Source organism: Solanum stenotomum, chromosome 10, assembly GCF_019186545.1.
Source record: "Solanum stenotomum isolate F172 chromosome 10, ASM1918654v1, whole genome shotgun sequence".
Classification (NCBI taxonomy): domain Eukaryota; kingdom Viridiplantae; phylum Streptophyta; class Magnoliopsida; order Solanales; family Solanaceae; genus Solanum; species Solanum stenotomum.
In genome coordinates this window covers 38038512-38052838 of record NC_064291.1, presented here as the reverse complement: position 1 = coordinate 38052838, position 14327 = coordinate 38038512, and the positions used below count along the sequence as shown (strand labels likewise).

At 33.5% G+C, this 14327-nt stretch overlaps 1 protein-coding gene and 1 pseudogene across 1 annotated transcript; one reads left to right on the top strand and one right to left on the bottom strand.

Moving 5' to 3' along the window:
- Positions 1–260: 260 nt before the first annotated feature.
- LOC125841806 (zinc finger CCCH domain-containing protein 20-like) lies at positions 261–1537 on the top strand. Its single transcript, XM_049520978.1, has one exon. The coding sequence runs from the start codon at positions 339–341 to the stop codon at positions 1302–1304; it is 966 nt and encodes a 321-aa protein (XP_049376935.1). The 5' UTR covers positions 261–338; the 3' UTR covers positions 1305–1537.
- Positions 1538–7769: 6232 nt separating this feature from the next.
- Positions 7770–8336, bottom strand: LOC125842647 (uncharacterized; annotated as a pseudogene).
- Positions 8337–14327: the final 5991 nt, after the last annotated feature.

Sequence of the window (14327 nt, the reverse complement as noted above, 5' to 3'; positions counted from 1 at the left end):
GTTAGGCCGAAAAAGGAAAAAGATTTAATAAATTATAATTTTGAATAAATAGGCAAAAAAAGACTGTGCAACGTGTCCAGGTAAATTGGGAACCACTCCTCGTAATCCGGGCCAAGTGGGATAATATCTAATTACTTTTCTTAATTAGATTTTTACCATTTTAAACTAGACTAGATAGGGTTAAACTGTAGATATTTTAATCTAACCATAGTTTAACCCAACTTCTTAACCATGGTTAGTAAAGCAGTTTATATTGCTGCCTCCATCATCTTCTTCTGAAGCCATGGTGAAGAAAAAGCAGTAGAGATAAACACTAGTACTAAAAACCCTCCAAAAAAATGATGATGATCGGCCGATCAACTCCGACCGTCCAAATCCCTCCTTGGGACGTCACCGATGATCCAACGGTTGATGTTTACTCCCCATTTTCCGTTAGCCCTGATTCTGCTTTCGATGCTTTGGCGGCGTTGCAGCGTTACCTGCCGTCGAATGGTAACGACGTGATTTTTGACTCTGATGGGTTGGATATTCCGGTGGATGCTTTTTCATGTGATAACTTCCGGATGTATGAGTTTAAGGTGAGGAAGTGTGCCCGTGGAAGGTCACATGACTGGACGGAGTGTCCGTACGCTCATCCCGGTGAGAAAGCTCGCCGGAGGGATCCGAGGAAGTATCATTACTCAGGTACTTCTTGTCCTGATTTTCGTAAAGGTCAGTGTAAAAAAGGTGATGCATGTGAGTACGCTCACGGCGTATTTGAGTGTTGGCTACACCCTGCTCGCTATCGTACGCAGCCTTGTAAAGATGGGACCCACTGCCGCCGGCGCGTGTGCTTCTTCGCTCACACGCCGGAGCAACTCCGTGTTTTGCCTCAGAACAGTCCCAGAAGCTTCAACGAGTCGTCTGATTCTTTTGATGGGTCTCCGGGTCGGGTCGGGTTTGAATCGTTTTCGTCATCTCCGCCGCTTGAATCTCCTCCGATGACTCCGCGTGGGCTGGCGGAATCGATGCGTAATATGCAGATTGGGATGGTGAGAGGTATGCGTAGTATGCAAATGGGTTCACCTGGGTTTGGTTCACCTCGGAGCCCTTCAATGCTCCGACCCGGTTTCATGAGTGTGCCAACAACTCCGACCCGGAGTGGAGTGTCGGTGTTCGATCACTGCGAAGAAGAGCCGGCGATGGAGAGGGTAGAATCCGGGCGAGATCTCCGAGCAAGAATTTATGCTAAACTAAGCATGGAGAACTCTCTTGATGATTCCGGTGCACCGGATGTTGGATGGGTTTCCGAACTGCTGAAATGAATCCGGGTTCGGGTTATTGGTAATGGGTTTACGGATCTGAGGCCTCTGACTTTTGTAAATATTGAAGATTATTGTTATTGGTTGTAAATAGTTAGTAGTTTGGGCTGGAGAGATTAGCCTATTAATCTCTATTTTGTGTTTGCTTATTTGGGTATTAGGGGGAAGTTTTGAATATTTTGTACATAAAGAAGAAGATTTAGGGTTCTTAATTGCCAGGGGCTGCATATGATTATCAAATTTGTATCTCATTTCTGCCATTTTTGCTAATGTTTCTTGATTTGAATAATGTTTTTAGTGTTTAAAATCTTGAATTCTTCATTTGATATGTGTTGGAGATAATCTTGAATCAATCATGTAGGAATGAAAAGTTAGATTTTGTTCACGAGTGGAAATGGACCACAATGCCAGCTTGATTGATGGATTTTAGAGTTTCTTCTACAAAGAGTAAAAAAAATCGTCATTCTATTATCACCAGTTATCTATATTAGAGTTGAATAAATTTGAGTTCACATGGTCTAGTTTCATCGGAGAGACTCAAATGGTTTAATTTCATTGGAGAGTACTTATCACTCCAGGAGGCTAGACGATCTATTAGGTAAAGTTGCTTGTATTTGGTTTTAATGATTTTGTGCATGTTTTGGAAGAGGCAATAGTGGTGGGTGGTTCAATTTAGGGGGATATGATAAATTCATAGGAGGATAAGGTTGATGTGACATGTATTTTGGCATGATAGAATAGTTCCATTCTCTAGGTTTACTTGTTATATCAACGTCTTATTCGTGTGGTATGGTGTGGTGTTGAAATTGATTCTATATCAGGATTTTTTGCCCCCTATTTTTATTTTCTACTTTTGAAATTTTATGACTTTAGGTGATTAAGCCAAAGTTGTTAGCAATTATATTTAGTTGTTGACGTCTCACACAGTACCATAACTCAAAAGTTTATTGAGTTCAATGCTTTAGAAAATTTGATTGTGTTTGCAATTTTTAAAACTCTAGCCATTTTGTATACACATGACGTAGCTTCAACTTATCGACATGACTATCTAGCTTCAACTTATCAATGTCAGGATCGTTTTAACCACTAGGCCACTAAAGTCATCGTTTGGTACCCCTATTTTTTTTTAAAATACTTATATATATTATTTAAAAAAAAATTATATGTACTTTTAAAAATAAACATGGAATAATAAGTATATTAAAAAAAACAAAGTGACCGTTAGTTTTCCCATTTTTTTAGGGAATGAAACATTTATTGGAAATAATTTTCTTTAAGTGGGAAATTGTGTTTTCTTATTTATCTCCTAAAAATTTGACCCTATATTATTATTTACCTTATACTCGCCTTTTTTATTTTCTATTTTATTATTTTTATTCTCAATATTGAACTCTCTCCTACTTTTTTTTTTTATTTACTGTTGCTTAAAATTACAAAAGAACAAAATTTGTTTTTGGGTGTCTTCTTCAAAATCTCAAGAAGTGCAACAAACAATCATTATAATAATATTGAAGGAGCACAACACTATTTCGATATTGTTTTATCAACTTATCGAATTCGTGAGCCAGATTTTAATATTCTAACTTTATTTTATAGTTTTTCTTGAAAATTTGTTTTTGTTGATATTCTTAGTTCATAAGTATATATATTCTTGTTTTAGTTATTATTAAAATTATTCAATTTAAATATGTCAGTGAGAAAATATTTTGGTTTTTACAAAAAGAGAGAAAAAGAGAAAACTTGAAGAATTAAATAAATCTCAAAAAGGAGCCCTTGATAGATTTTTAAAAAATAATAAAAATTCTGAATTAAAATATTGCTTATAGAATAATGTTAACAGTTCCTGTAACTGTTGCCTCAGCCGAAAGAAGTTTTTTGAAACTAAAATTGATGAAATCTTATCTAAGATCAACAATGTCTCAAGAGAGATTGAATGAAGTAGCTATATTATCAATTGAAAAGGAATTACTAAAACAAATCGATTATAAAATAGTAATTAATGACTCCGCATCTAAAAAGTAGATTTTAAATAAAAAATATTAGGGCCCCTCTTTAAGGATTGACTTTAGGCCTGCAATTTTATTGAGTCGATCCTGATCGACCTGACTTTAGATATGAGGGTTTGGAGGTCATAAATAATAGAGTAAAAGGTTAATAGATAGTTCAACTTAAACTCTCTTTTGGTGGGTTTAGGCTTGATGGAAGCATCGTGTCTATAGTAGTATTGATCGCATGTATTGGATTTTCAATTATCGCATTATTTCATCGTGTTACTTATATTTTTTCTCTGGATCCTTTGTAATGCTTTCCTTATTAATTGACATGTTTTCTCACTGGCATTGTATTTCCTTTAATTATAAATGCTTTGATACTTTTATTTATTGTACTTGAATCGGTGGTCTTTTGGAAACAACCTCTCTACCTCGTCAAGATAGGATAATATCTACATAAACTCTACATTCTCTAGACTCCACTTGTAAAATTACACGTAATATATTGTTACTTTCAATTACTCACCACACTAAATCAAATTTATCCCAGATAAAGTATGTTTTAGACATAAAATTTTAAAATATATATATAAAATACACTAAAAATAAAAATCATAAAATTATCAAAAATAATAAAATTTTGTAACCACCCTCCATTCTAGTTGTGTGAATACTTATCCAAGTAAAGAAAAACATAAATATAGGAAATCTTAAAGAGTGAGTTAAGTAATTATATTTATGAAAAGAGAGATTAGAAGGGGTGAGGTGGATGGTTGAAGTGATAAAGCTGTTCTTATCCTTTGTTTAGCTATCACATCTTAGTGTCATTATACTATTTTATATCCTTGATTATCACGCCCTCTAAATAGATTGTACTTGCTACTTTATTATTATTATCCTTTTGAAATCTTCAAGATGTGGAGCAAAATCTTTTACTTATGGCACTTTGTAATAATTATTCCTTTATCCTAAACACTTTTTTTAAGTCCATTTTAATTTAATTTTGTAATAAAATAATTTATATGTACAATATTATTCCCTCCGTCTCATTTTATGTGGTAATATTTGATCGGGCACGGAGTTTAAGAAATAAATGAAGACTTTAAAATATTTACCAAATTGTTCTTTAAAAAGTAGACTTACTTTTCTCTCTTCTCATAAATGTATTGAAGTATTATTTTAAAATTAAGTGGGACCAACAAGGGTAAAAGAATAGTTGTACCTTTAAATACTTACCATATAAGGAAATAGTGATATTCTTTTTGGGACTGACCAAAAAGGAAATGGTGCCACATAAAATGGGACGGAGGGAATAATATTTATAATTCATCTTAAATCATATATCATCTTAAATCATAAATGTTACTTCCTCTGTTCTATTTTATATGAGTTAGTTTGAATATACATAGTGTTTAAGAAAAAAAGTTTATGATCTAAAATAAGAGATACATATTTATGTGGTTATAAATCATTTCATTTGATCACGTGACGCGCCCTTTTACTAAATAAAATATCTCTCTATTTTAGCTGGTTTTACTTTTTTTCTCTCGCTTCACTTGTTTTCTTTATGCTATAGTATAGAGGCGGCCTAAATTGAGAAGTTAAGTGTTGAAAATGAAGGAAAAGTGAAAAAGTAATTTATTTTTTAAAAGAGTAATTTTTCATATTGGTGGAATAAATAATTTTTAAGTGCTTAAATATAGAAATGGTTTTTCAAATTATTAAAGGGTTGAGATCGAAGAAGACAAGCTTCGTCACATACTTGGCTCGACTTTGACTTTAATTTTGATTTTGAAAAATGATCGATCGCGAAACACTGGTGTAACCTTTTTTAAACTATTATTTTTTTTAATTACTCCTTCTGTTCTAATTTATGTAACTTAGTTTCCTTTTTTAGTCAATCTTAAAAAAATGACACATTTCTAAAACTTCATATCGAGTCAAACTATCTCATATAAAATGAAATGGAGGGAGTAGTTTTTAGTTGGCTATAAATACCTGATTCCTTATGAGATATTAGGTACAAATTGAGTACGAATTTTTAATATTATTATTCTTCTTTGGAAAAAAGGATAAATATACCTCTAAACTATCATAAATGGTATACATATATCCTCCTTCATACTTTTGGGACATTGGTGCTCCTGCCGTCCAAAAACTAGAACATATATGCCCTTCACTCTAACGGAAAACTAAATAGGGACACGCGGTGCAATCTCATCCGTTGATCCGATATTTAATAAATGCCGGGTCAATGGATAAGATTATAACACGTGTATGTCCATTAGTATAAAGGATATATATGCTCTAGTATTTAAACAGCGGGGCACCAATGTCCCATAAGTATGACGAAAAGTATCTGCATACCATTTACGATGGTTTAGAGGTATATTTGTCCTTTTTCTCTTTTATTTTTTTAAATAAAAACTCAAGTGTGATTTACACTAGTTGTGTGAGGACAACAACATGCAAAATTTGAGGTATTGCTATTTTGTTAAATTAAATCAGTCTTTCCTGTATGGATATATTCTATAACCTCGAGTGCTTAAGAGGGATAGTTTCATTAAGAACAAACTGTGAATTTTGTAGGTTAGATTTTCACGCTTTCATCTTGATTTTACTATTATTATTATTATTATTATTATTATTATTATTATTATTATTATTATTTATCTAATCTTATTTACTGTGTTTATGTATATTTAATACAAATTTAGCACCTTCTAATGGATAACGATCTTAAAATTATTTGAATACTTTATCTGTATTGTGTATGAAGACTAAAATCTTCTGACGTTCTATTTTTTTTTTTAATTTAAATAATATAAAAACTTCACCGATTAAATCAATTTGTGTATATAGTTCAAAAATATAAAAAATTCCAAACTTTATCAAATACTCTTTTTGAATTGTTATTCTGATTTGAAGAGTATAAAACTTTCTTAGGAATATTAAATTTTCTTATTAACTACAAACAATATAAATAAAGATAAAGTCTTTATTATTAGTATTATGTAATACTAAATTATGTATCAGTAAAGACATAAAGACACAATTAAAGTTGTCCCGTATTTGTATAAAGACACCTTAACTTTTAAAGTGTCCTATCACCCCACAGAACTATTTAATATCGTTGTAAATGGGCCATTTTGACCCATTCCCTCGTCTGGGTTGTTACCACGCACATGAGGCGCGCCATTCAGTGTTTTCACTGTCATGAACCAGTTTAAAAGTGCCACGTGTCATTTTCTTTCTTTATTATTAATTATTTAATCAATTTATGTCATCTTCCCCAATTTTAAACCCAAAATAGCCGTTGATAGCCTTAATTTTTCGATTTAATGGTTTTTTCCATAGCAAGATCAACGTTGGTTCTCTCTGTTTAACGACTTCATCATCTTCCCCAAGAAAATAAGGTTGGAATTCGTTTTATCTTTTAATTTCCAGTATAAAACGTTAATTTGAAGATTTTTATGGTTTAATTTCTTCTGAATTTTGTGATTAGGTTTTGATTGAAAATGTCAAATGCAATGTTGAATCGTATTTGTAATGATGAGAATGATCCGATGTTGCGAGTGAAATTGCGATGCAAACATGGTGACTTACTATCAATGCAAACTTTATGGTCGGAGCATAATCTAGCTCGAAGATTTTGGTCTTGTCCACGCTATCATGTATGTTTCCTAATTTTTTTATGGAGAGCTTTTGTTTATGTATTTTTCTTCAATTTGTTTTTTGCGTATTTTAGGAGGATGCGTGCAACTTTTTTAGATGGAGGGATCGTGAAAATGTTGATATATGATCCAAGTACGTAATTCCGAGATTAGCAAAGAGAATTAAGGAGTTGGAAGAAGTATTGACATATTATGAAAGTCGTGTTGAAAGTAACCAAGTCGTGATGAAGGAGAAAAAGAAGAGCAAATGTTGTAACTTGAAGCTAATTGTCTTGATTATTATTGTGTGTTTTCTATTTTTAAGTCTAACCAAGAATGTGAAGGATGAAAGTTGTAGGTGTGTGCAACCAAAATTGCCATAGACATCTTTAGTTACTTTCAAGTTTTTGAAGTCATAGGTGTGTGTAACTAGAAGCTAATTGTCTTGATCTTGCTAGTTGTAGGTGTGTGTAACTTGATTGCTAGTTGTAGGTGTGTGTAACTTGAAGGATGGAAGTTGTTGAATGCTCAAGTTATTGCTGGTCTTTGTTGTTGAAATAGTTATGATTTGAACAAGTTGTTAATGTATTTGGTTCTCTTGTCTATATTATTGTGGCATCCATTTGAGAAACTTCAAAAATATGTTCAACTACAAATAAAAAGACAACAACAAAACTGATAAAAAAGAGGACTTCATTGCAACATAATCATTCAAGTTTTGTTTGGTTACACGCAAAATTGAGTTTGATTCCAACCAAAACCAGCACCAAATATACATAATTAAATTTTGTTTGTCAAAATGAACAAGACAACATAAAAATGCCCTACTTCCATGGCACAAAAGTCTTCCTACTTGAAGTTGTTTGGCTTTCGCTATTAGCAGTAGCAGCAGCTGCAGACCTAGTTTGGATAACCTTTTCAGCCCTTATTCTTTCTAGCTTACTACTGATAATAGTTGTCTTCCCGTTCCATTTGAATCCACGTACTGGTGTGTAGCCAATATCACCCGTAACAACATCAACCCTCTTTGTCACTCTTGTACCATTATTGATGACTCTTCTACTTGGCAATCCAGGCTTCTTAGTTAGATAAATACACATTCAAATTTAAGACATTTAGGCTTGCATTAACAATTGTTAACTTAAAAAAGAGAGTTGTAAACTTACATTAAGAGTTGTAAATCCATCTTCAGCTTGGTATATGCCAACACCTACCATTCTTGGCCTTTTAAAAGGTCTTGTTTGTCCTCCACTTGTGTCCTCATGTTCTACTGGTCTTTTCCCTCTTTCTAGGCCTCTTCCATTGCAGGTTGCTTCAGAACTAGTTTGACTATGTTGAGCCATTCATCTTCCTCTACCTAGTCCTTTATTCACATTTCTTTCTTGAGGCATTCCTCTTCTTCTACCTGTTCCTGCTCCTCTACCTGTACTTGTACCTCTCCCTCTACTATTTACCGTCTGTACTTTGAAACCAAAATATTAAAACATATCTATGTTGTCTAAAAATGATATAATAATTAGATATATTATCTCTGTGTTTGTAGTAGTTCCATGTGATTGAATTGGAACACCTATAGAACTTGAAACTCTTCTTGTGTCTCTTTCTCTACCATTTTCATTATTTGTGGTCGCCTGTGAAGAAGCTCTAGGTGGTTGAGTTGAACTACTAGCCCTTGCTCTTCCTGCTGCTGCTTTTCCTCTATCACTTTCAGTAGCCTGTATATTAATATATCAATACTTGTACATATAACTTACATTTGAAAGTAACAAATATAAGTACCTGTGTCTGAGAAGATGGTTCAGCTGACTGACTTGGACCAATACCTCTTACTTGAGAAGATGGTTCAGTTGATTGACTTGGACCAGCTTGATTTCTTGTAGGACATCCTCTTTTATTGTGTCCTTGTGTACCACATTTGCTACAAGTGATAACAACACCTCTTTTGCTAAGATTTTCAGTTTTTCTGCTTTCATCTGCTTCCTTTCTTCTAACCTTACATGGTCTTCCAGGCAACTTCTTGATCTTTGGTGGCTTTACAATTGGATTATTTGATGTTGGCCATATTTTCATGTTATTCATTGGCAGAATAAAATGGGCATATGTGCTGAGGTAGGTTTCCTTGCTATAACAACTAGCCATATAATGGATTGGTTCCAACTCCTTGTAATGAAGGGAAGCAACACCATGAGGACAAAGAATGCTTTACTAACCCCATGAAACATACACCTCCACTATATCCCCATCATTTATCATATTGAAAAGGTCAAATATAACCTTATCATTATCAACGAGGACCAATAACCCATTCCACTTGATGAAAAAATCACAATCTACTGTATATCCTAGTTCCTTTATATAGTCCCTCAACTCAAAATAAGACATCCTATCAACATCTATATCTAGGAATTCTGTCACATGTCCCTAATATATTTAGGTGGGGGACCAAATTCTATTACCCCCATGATACCATCTTTGAGTTATCAGAGTAAAAGTCCTCCTGAAAAAGCATGTAACAAAGACAAATACAATTCAAACACACATTTCAAGAATAAACTCTAACAAGCTGTACACAACAAACATAATCACTAACAAACAACAGTAGCAGTAGCACTAACATTTAGCCCTATCACTAACACAACAAACGACTGTTTACAAATGTATAATGTACAAATTGAAGTCTACAAATGTATAAGCCCCAGCACTAACATTTAGCCCTAACAGTAACAACGAATGTATAAGAGACTAACAGTACTAACAATTAGCCCCATCACTAACAGAACAAAAACACTAACAGTAGCAATCGATAATGTACAAATTGAAGTCTACAAATGTATAAGAGACAAATAATAATAAGATTCGAACTAAGTGGATAACATCAAACCCTAACCTAAAACACAATCACTAATAGTCACACTAAGTCGATAACACAAAATCCTAATCACTAACAATCGCACTAAGTCGATAACACAACACCCTAACCCTAACAGTAACAACGAAAAACTATAATATCCCAACAATGGAAACTATACGAGGTTGATTTCAACACTTTTACTCTATAATAATCCCTAAAATCATAATAATCGAAAAAAGAGAAGATCTTTATTAGATGATGTAGAGCTCTAACCTGTTAGACCTTCAATCTCCAAAAATCTTCACCAAGACACATCAACAATGAGATTATCAACACCAACACAATGAGAAAACTTTTCTACTTCTTTAGATTTTAGGTAAAGTTGAGAAATAAGAAAAGAAAAGGAGAAACGACTTTTCTTCAAATAACAGGGTCGGGTCGGGTCGGGTTGAATTATATCATAGGAAGTGAGCAACACACGCGACTACATAAACGAGGGAATGGGTCAAAATGGCCCATTTATAAAGATATTAATTAAATAGTTATGTGGGGTGATTGAACACTTTGAAAGTTAAGGTGTCTTTATGCAAATACGGGACAACTTTGATGGTGTATTTATGTATTTTCTCGACTAATAAAATTGAAGTTGATGTTGAAACGACATATATTGCGGCAACAAATACTGCATTGTCAAGTTGTTCAAATGCTGCTATTACACACTCAATAGATAAACTATTGGCCATGTGATATGAAATCACGATATAAAATCATGAGATGAAATTGAAGTTTTATTTGGATATGCGATATGAAATTTTTGTGTTGTTTCTAATAAACATAAGAATTTCATAAGTTGTGAAACTATTAAAATAACCCCAATTATTTATTTCTTATCAAATAAATAAAAATTATTAAAATTGCATAATAAACTATTACAAAGCTATTTGTTCAGCACTTCAGTAATTTTTTTTATCTAACTTTAATGAGAAAATGGTCAAATAACCCCTTAAGCTATGACAAGATTCTCAACTACACACTTATACTTCACTGGAGTCCTATCACCCCCCTAAACTGTTTAGAATTAAAAAAATTACCCCCTTAAAATGTCACAACCACATTTATATTGGCAGGTGATATGCACACGTTTGACAGCTGGAAATTTTATTTAAGACTTTTTTTTCTTTTTTTAATCTATTATTCTAAAAACTATGTTGAAGGTCAAAAGGTTGAATTTGTAGATTTGTGTCTTGGATCTTCATATATTGAAACTTTTTTATTATAATGTTGATTGCTAATTGTTTGAAGCTGAAAACACTGGTTAATTGAGTTTATATATAGCTGTGATTTTTGAATCGGAAGAATGTGGGAACTCCATAAAAATCGACAAGCATTCATATGAATTTTTTGAATCTATATTCTTAAATTAGGAGAAACTGAGTTCGTCGATGGTTCAAAGAATATCATATGGCTGAAAATCGAAGCTAAAGGTTGAAACTTTGAAGTACAACCTGAAACTATCGTTAAAGTTAGTTTAAAAGCTTGAGTTCTAATTTTTACTTACCACAGACGAGCTCTGTTTTGAATGGGTAATAAATCAAAAGAATCGAAATGCTGAGATAAGCTTATATGTAAAATTTGAGGCAATTTGGAAAAGATTTAGGATGGTTTTGCATCAAATTTTTGAAGCAATCATACAAAGAAGATGAAGAACATGAACTACATTTTTTCATATTTGCAAGAAAATTACAAGTTGTTAAATCAGTTGAGAAGTATTATTTGTATTGATCATGTGAATGATGATGCACGGTGACATGTCATTTGCTGATTGGACTAGAAGTTAGTTAATTAGATATTTTCCCATTTTCAGTTAGTTAGGTTGTTAGAACTCTGGTTAACAGTTAGATTAAGTTAACTATGGTTAGTATGAGTCAGTTACTACTACTATATAAACATTGTAATTGGTATACTGCCGTTTGTAATTTTTGATCTTCTTCTCAATACAATTTGAAATTCTCTCAACAATGGTGAAAGCTTCTTCTGTTGTTTTAGCTTAAGAACACAAGTTCATGATCAATTCTGTGATCAATTCATTGTTTTAAATATGGTATCAGAGCTACAGTGAGTGAATCTAGGAGTTTCTTTTCACAATGTGTTGGTGAAGAACTGAGAGATTCATCAATCGTAGTTGTAGATCGCTGAAGTTGATTAGCTATGGCGACTAAACCAGTTCATAATCATCCTCTGTTTTTGTCTTCTTCTAATGTAGCTGGAGCTGTCCAGATTTGAATCCAGCTTGTAGAAATGGAGAACTACACATTGTGGAGTCGTGCTATGAGACTAAACTTGCTTACAAGGAACAAATTAGGCTTCATTGATGGTCTGGTCAAATGTGAAGATTTTAAAACTGATTCTGAAAAACAGGACTGGGATCGATGCAATGCCATGGTGATTTCATGGATTATGAACAATGTGAGTAAGGAGCTTGTTAGCGACATTCTCTTCTCTTCAAGTGCACACACAATTTGGACTGATTTGAAGGATATATTTGATAAAGTATACATGTCAAGGATTTTTCACCTTCATAAGGCGATTGCTGCATTGACTCATGGAGTCTCCCATGTATCTGTCTATTACTCTAGTTTGAAGGATCTATGGGATGAGTACGATTCCATCATCCCACCTCCTTCATGTGAGTGCTCCAAGTCTAAGGGCTACACTTAGGTACTATTAAGGCAGAAATTGTTACAATTTTTTATGGGACTGAATGACAATTACAGTCAAGCTCGCAGTTAAATTATGTTGATGAATCCACCACTAAGTGTAAATCAATGTTATGCCATGATCATTCAGGATGAGAGTCAACGAATGTTATCTGGTGAACATCCATTTGGAAGTGCTCCTGTTGATCCAATAGCTTTGTCTTCTTACAGATCTGAAAATTCAACTAATGTCTCTAACTATTCTAGTGGTGGAGGGTCCTCAGGTGGTAGTTCATGAGTAAGTTTTTCTAATAGATCAATGATGACTTCTTCTGTTTATTGTGATTTCTGCAATATGAGAGGACACTCAAATGAAGCCTGCTATAAGCTTTTGCAATACTGCAACATGAAATGTCATACCAAGGAGACTTGCTATAAGTTGATAGGTTATCCTGCAGATTACAAAGGAAAGAGGAAGGTTAGTGCATTATGTGCAATGCCAACACAACTTCAAAACAATACATCGATGCAACCATATTTCACTCAGGATTAATACAATCAAATTCTTAGGATGCTGAATAAACCTATGCTTCAATAGTCTACTGGGAGGAGGTATACATGCTTCTAATGTCACTCAAACAGGTACTTATGCTAGTAGTGTTTCTCCTAATTCTTTGCCTAATAAGCATGCTAAATGGGTAGTAGATAGTGGTGCCATTGACCATATGGTAAACAATAACTCCCTATTGAACACTGGTCTGACAGTCCCTAATCCAGGTAAAGTGCAACTTCCCAATGGTGACTCTGCTATAACTCAGTCTGGAAATTGTCAACTAGATGGAGGTGATGTAGTCCATAATGTATTATGTGTGCCAACATTTCAATTCAATCTCTTATTTGTATCCAAATTGACAAGGGAATTGAATTGTTGTGCAACATTATTTCCTAATTTCTTTATTCTATAGGATCTCTTCACTGGGAGGGTGAAGGAGATTGGTAGTGAGGAAAATAGCTTGTATACAATGAGATCAAGTATTGGACATGCAGACAACATGATTCACTCTCTTGCTGTTAAAGGATACAGTGAAGACGGTTAGAATAAGAGAATGGGCCATATGCCCATGACAGTACTTAGAAACTTAATGTAGTTAAAAATAGACATGATCTGTGTTTAATAGTTGTGATATATGCCCATTGGCAAGACAAACTAGGTTTCCTTTTTTATCTAGCAGTAGTAGAGCTTCTCAATGTTTTCATTTGATACATATGGATGTATAGGGGCTATATAAATCTATCACACATAATAACATGAGATTTTTTATAACCTTGGTGGATGATCACTTTAGATGGACTTGGGTTTTCCTAATGCACCTTAAATCTGTTGTATGCACTGTTCTTAGGAATTTCTTCCATATGATTGCAACACAGTTTGGAAAGAAAATAAAGATGTTGAGGTCTGACAATGGTGGTGAGCTTTTTAACACACAATGTAGAAAATTGTTTGATGATCATGGAATTATACACCAAAGTTCTTGTCCCTACACTCTACAACAAAATTGAGTGGTATAGATAAGACACATGAACATTCTTGAGACTGCTAGGGCTATCGGATTTCAAGGTTCTCTACCTATTAGATTTTGGGGTGAATGTGTTTTAGCTATTGTGTTTCTAATCAACAGAGTTCCATCCATAATCTTGGGGAAAAAGTCCCCCTATTTCATGTTATGTCATGCACAGGTTGATCTTTCTAGCATAAGGACTATAGGTTGTTAATGTTATGCCACCAACTTGATCATGGGGATAAATTTGGGGCTAGAGCCATTAAATCAGTTATG

What these genes read in the sequence shown, in the direction of transcription:
- LOC125841806 (XM_049520978.1), top strand. Translation starts at nt 339, where the DNA reads ATGATGATGATCGGCCGATCAACTCCGACCGTCCAAATCCCTCCTTGG.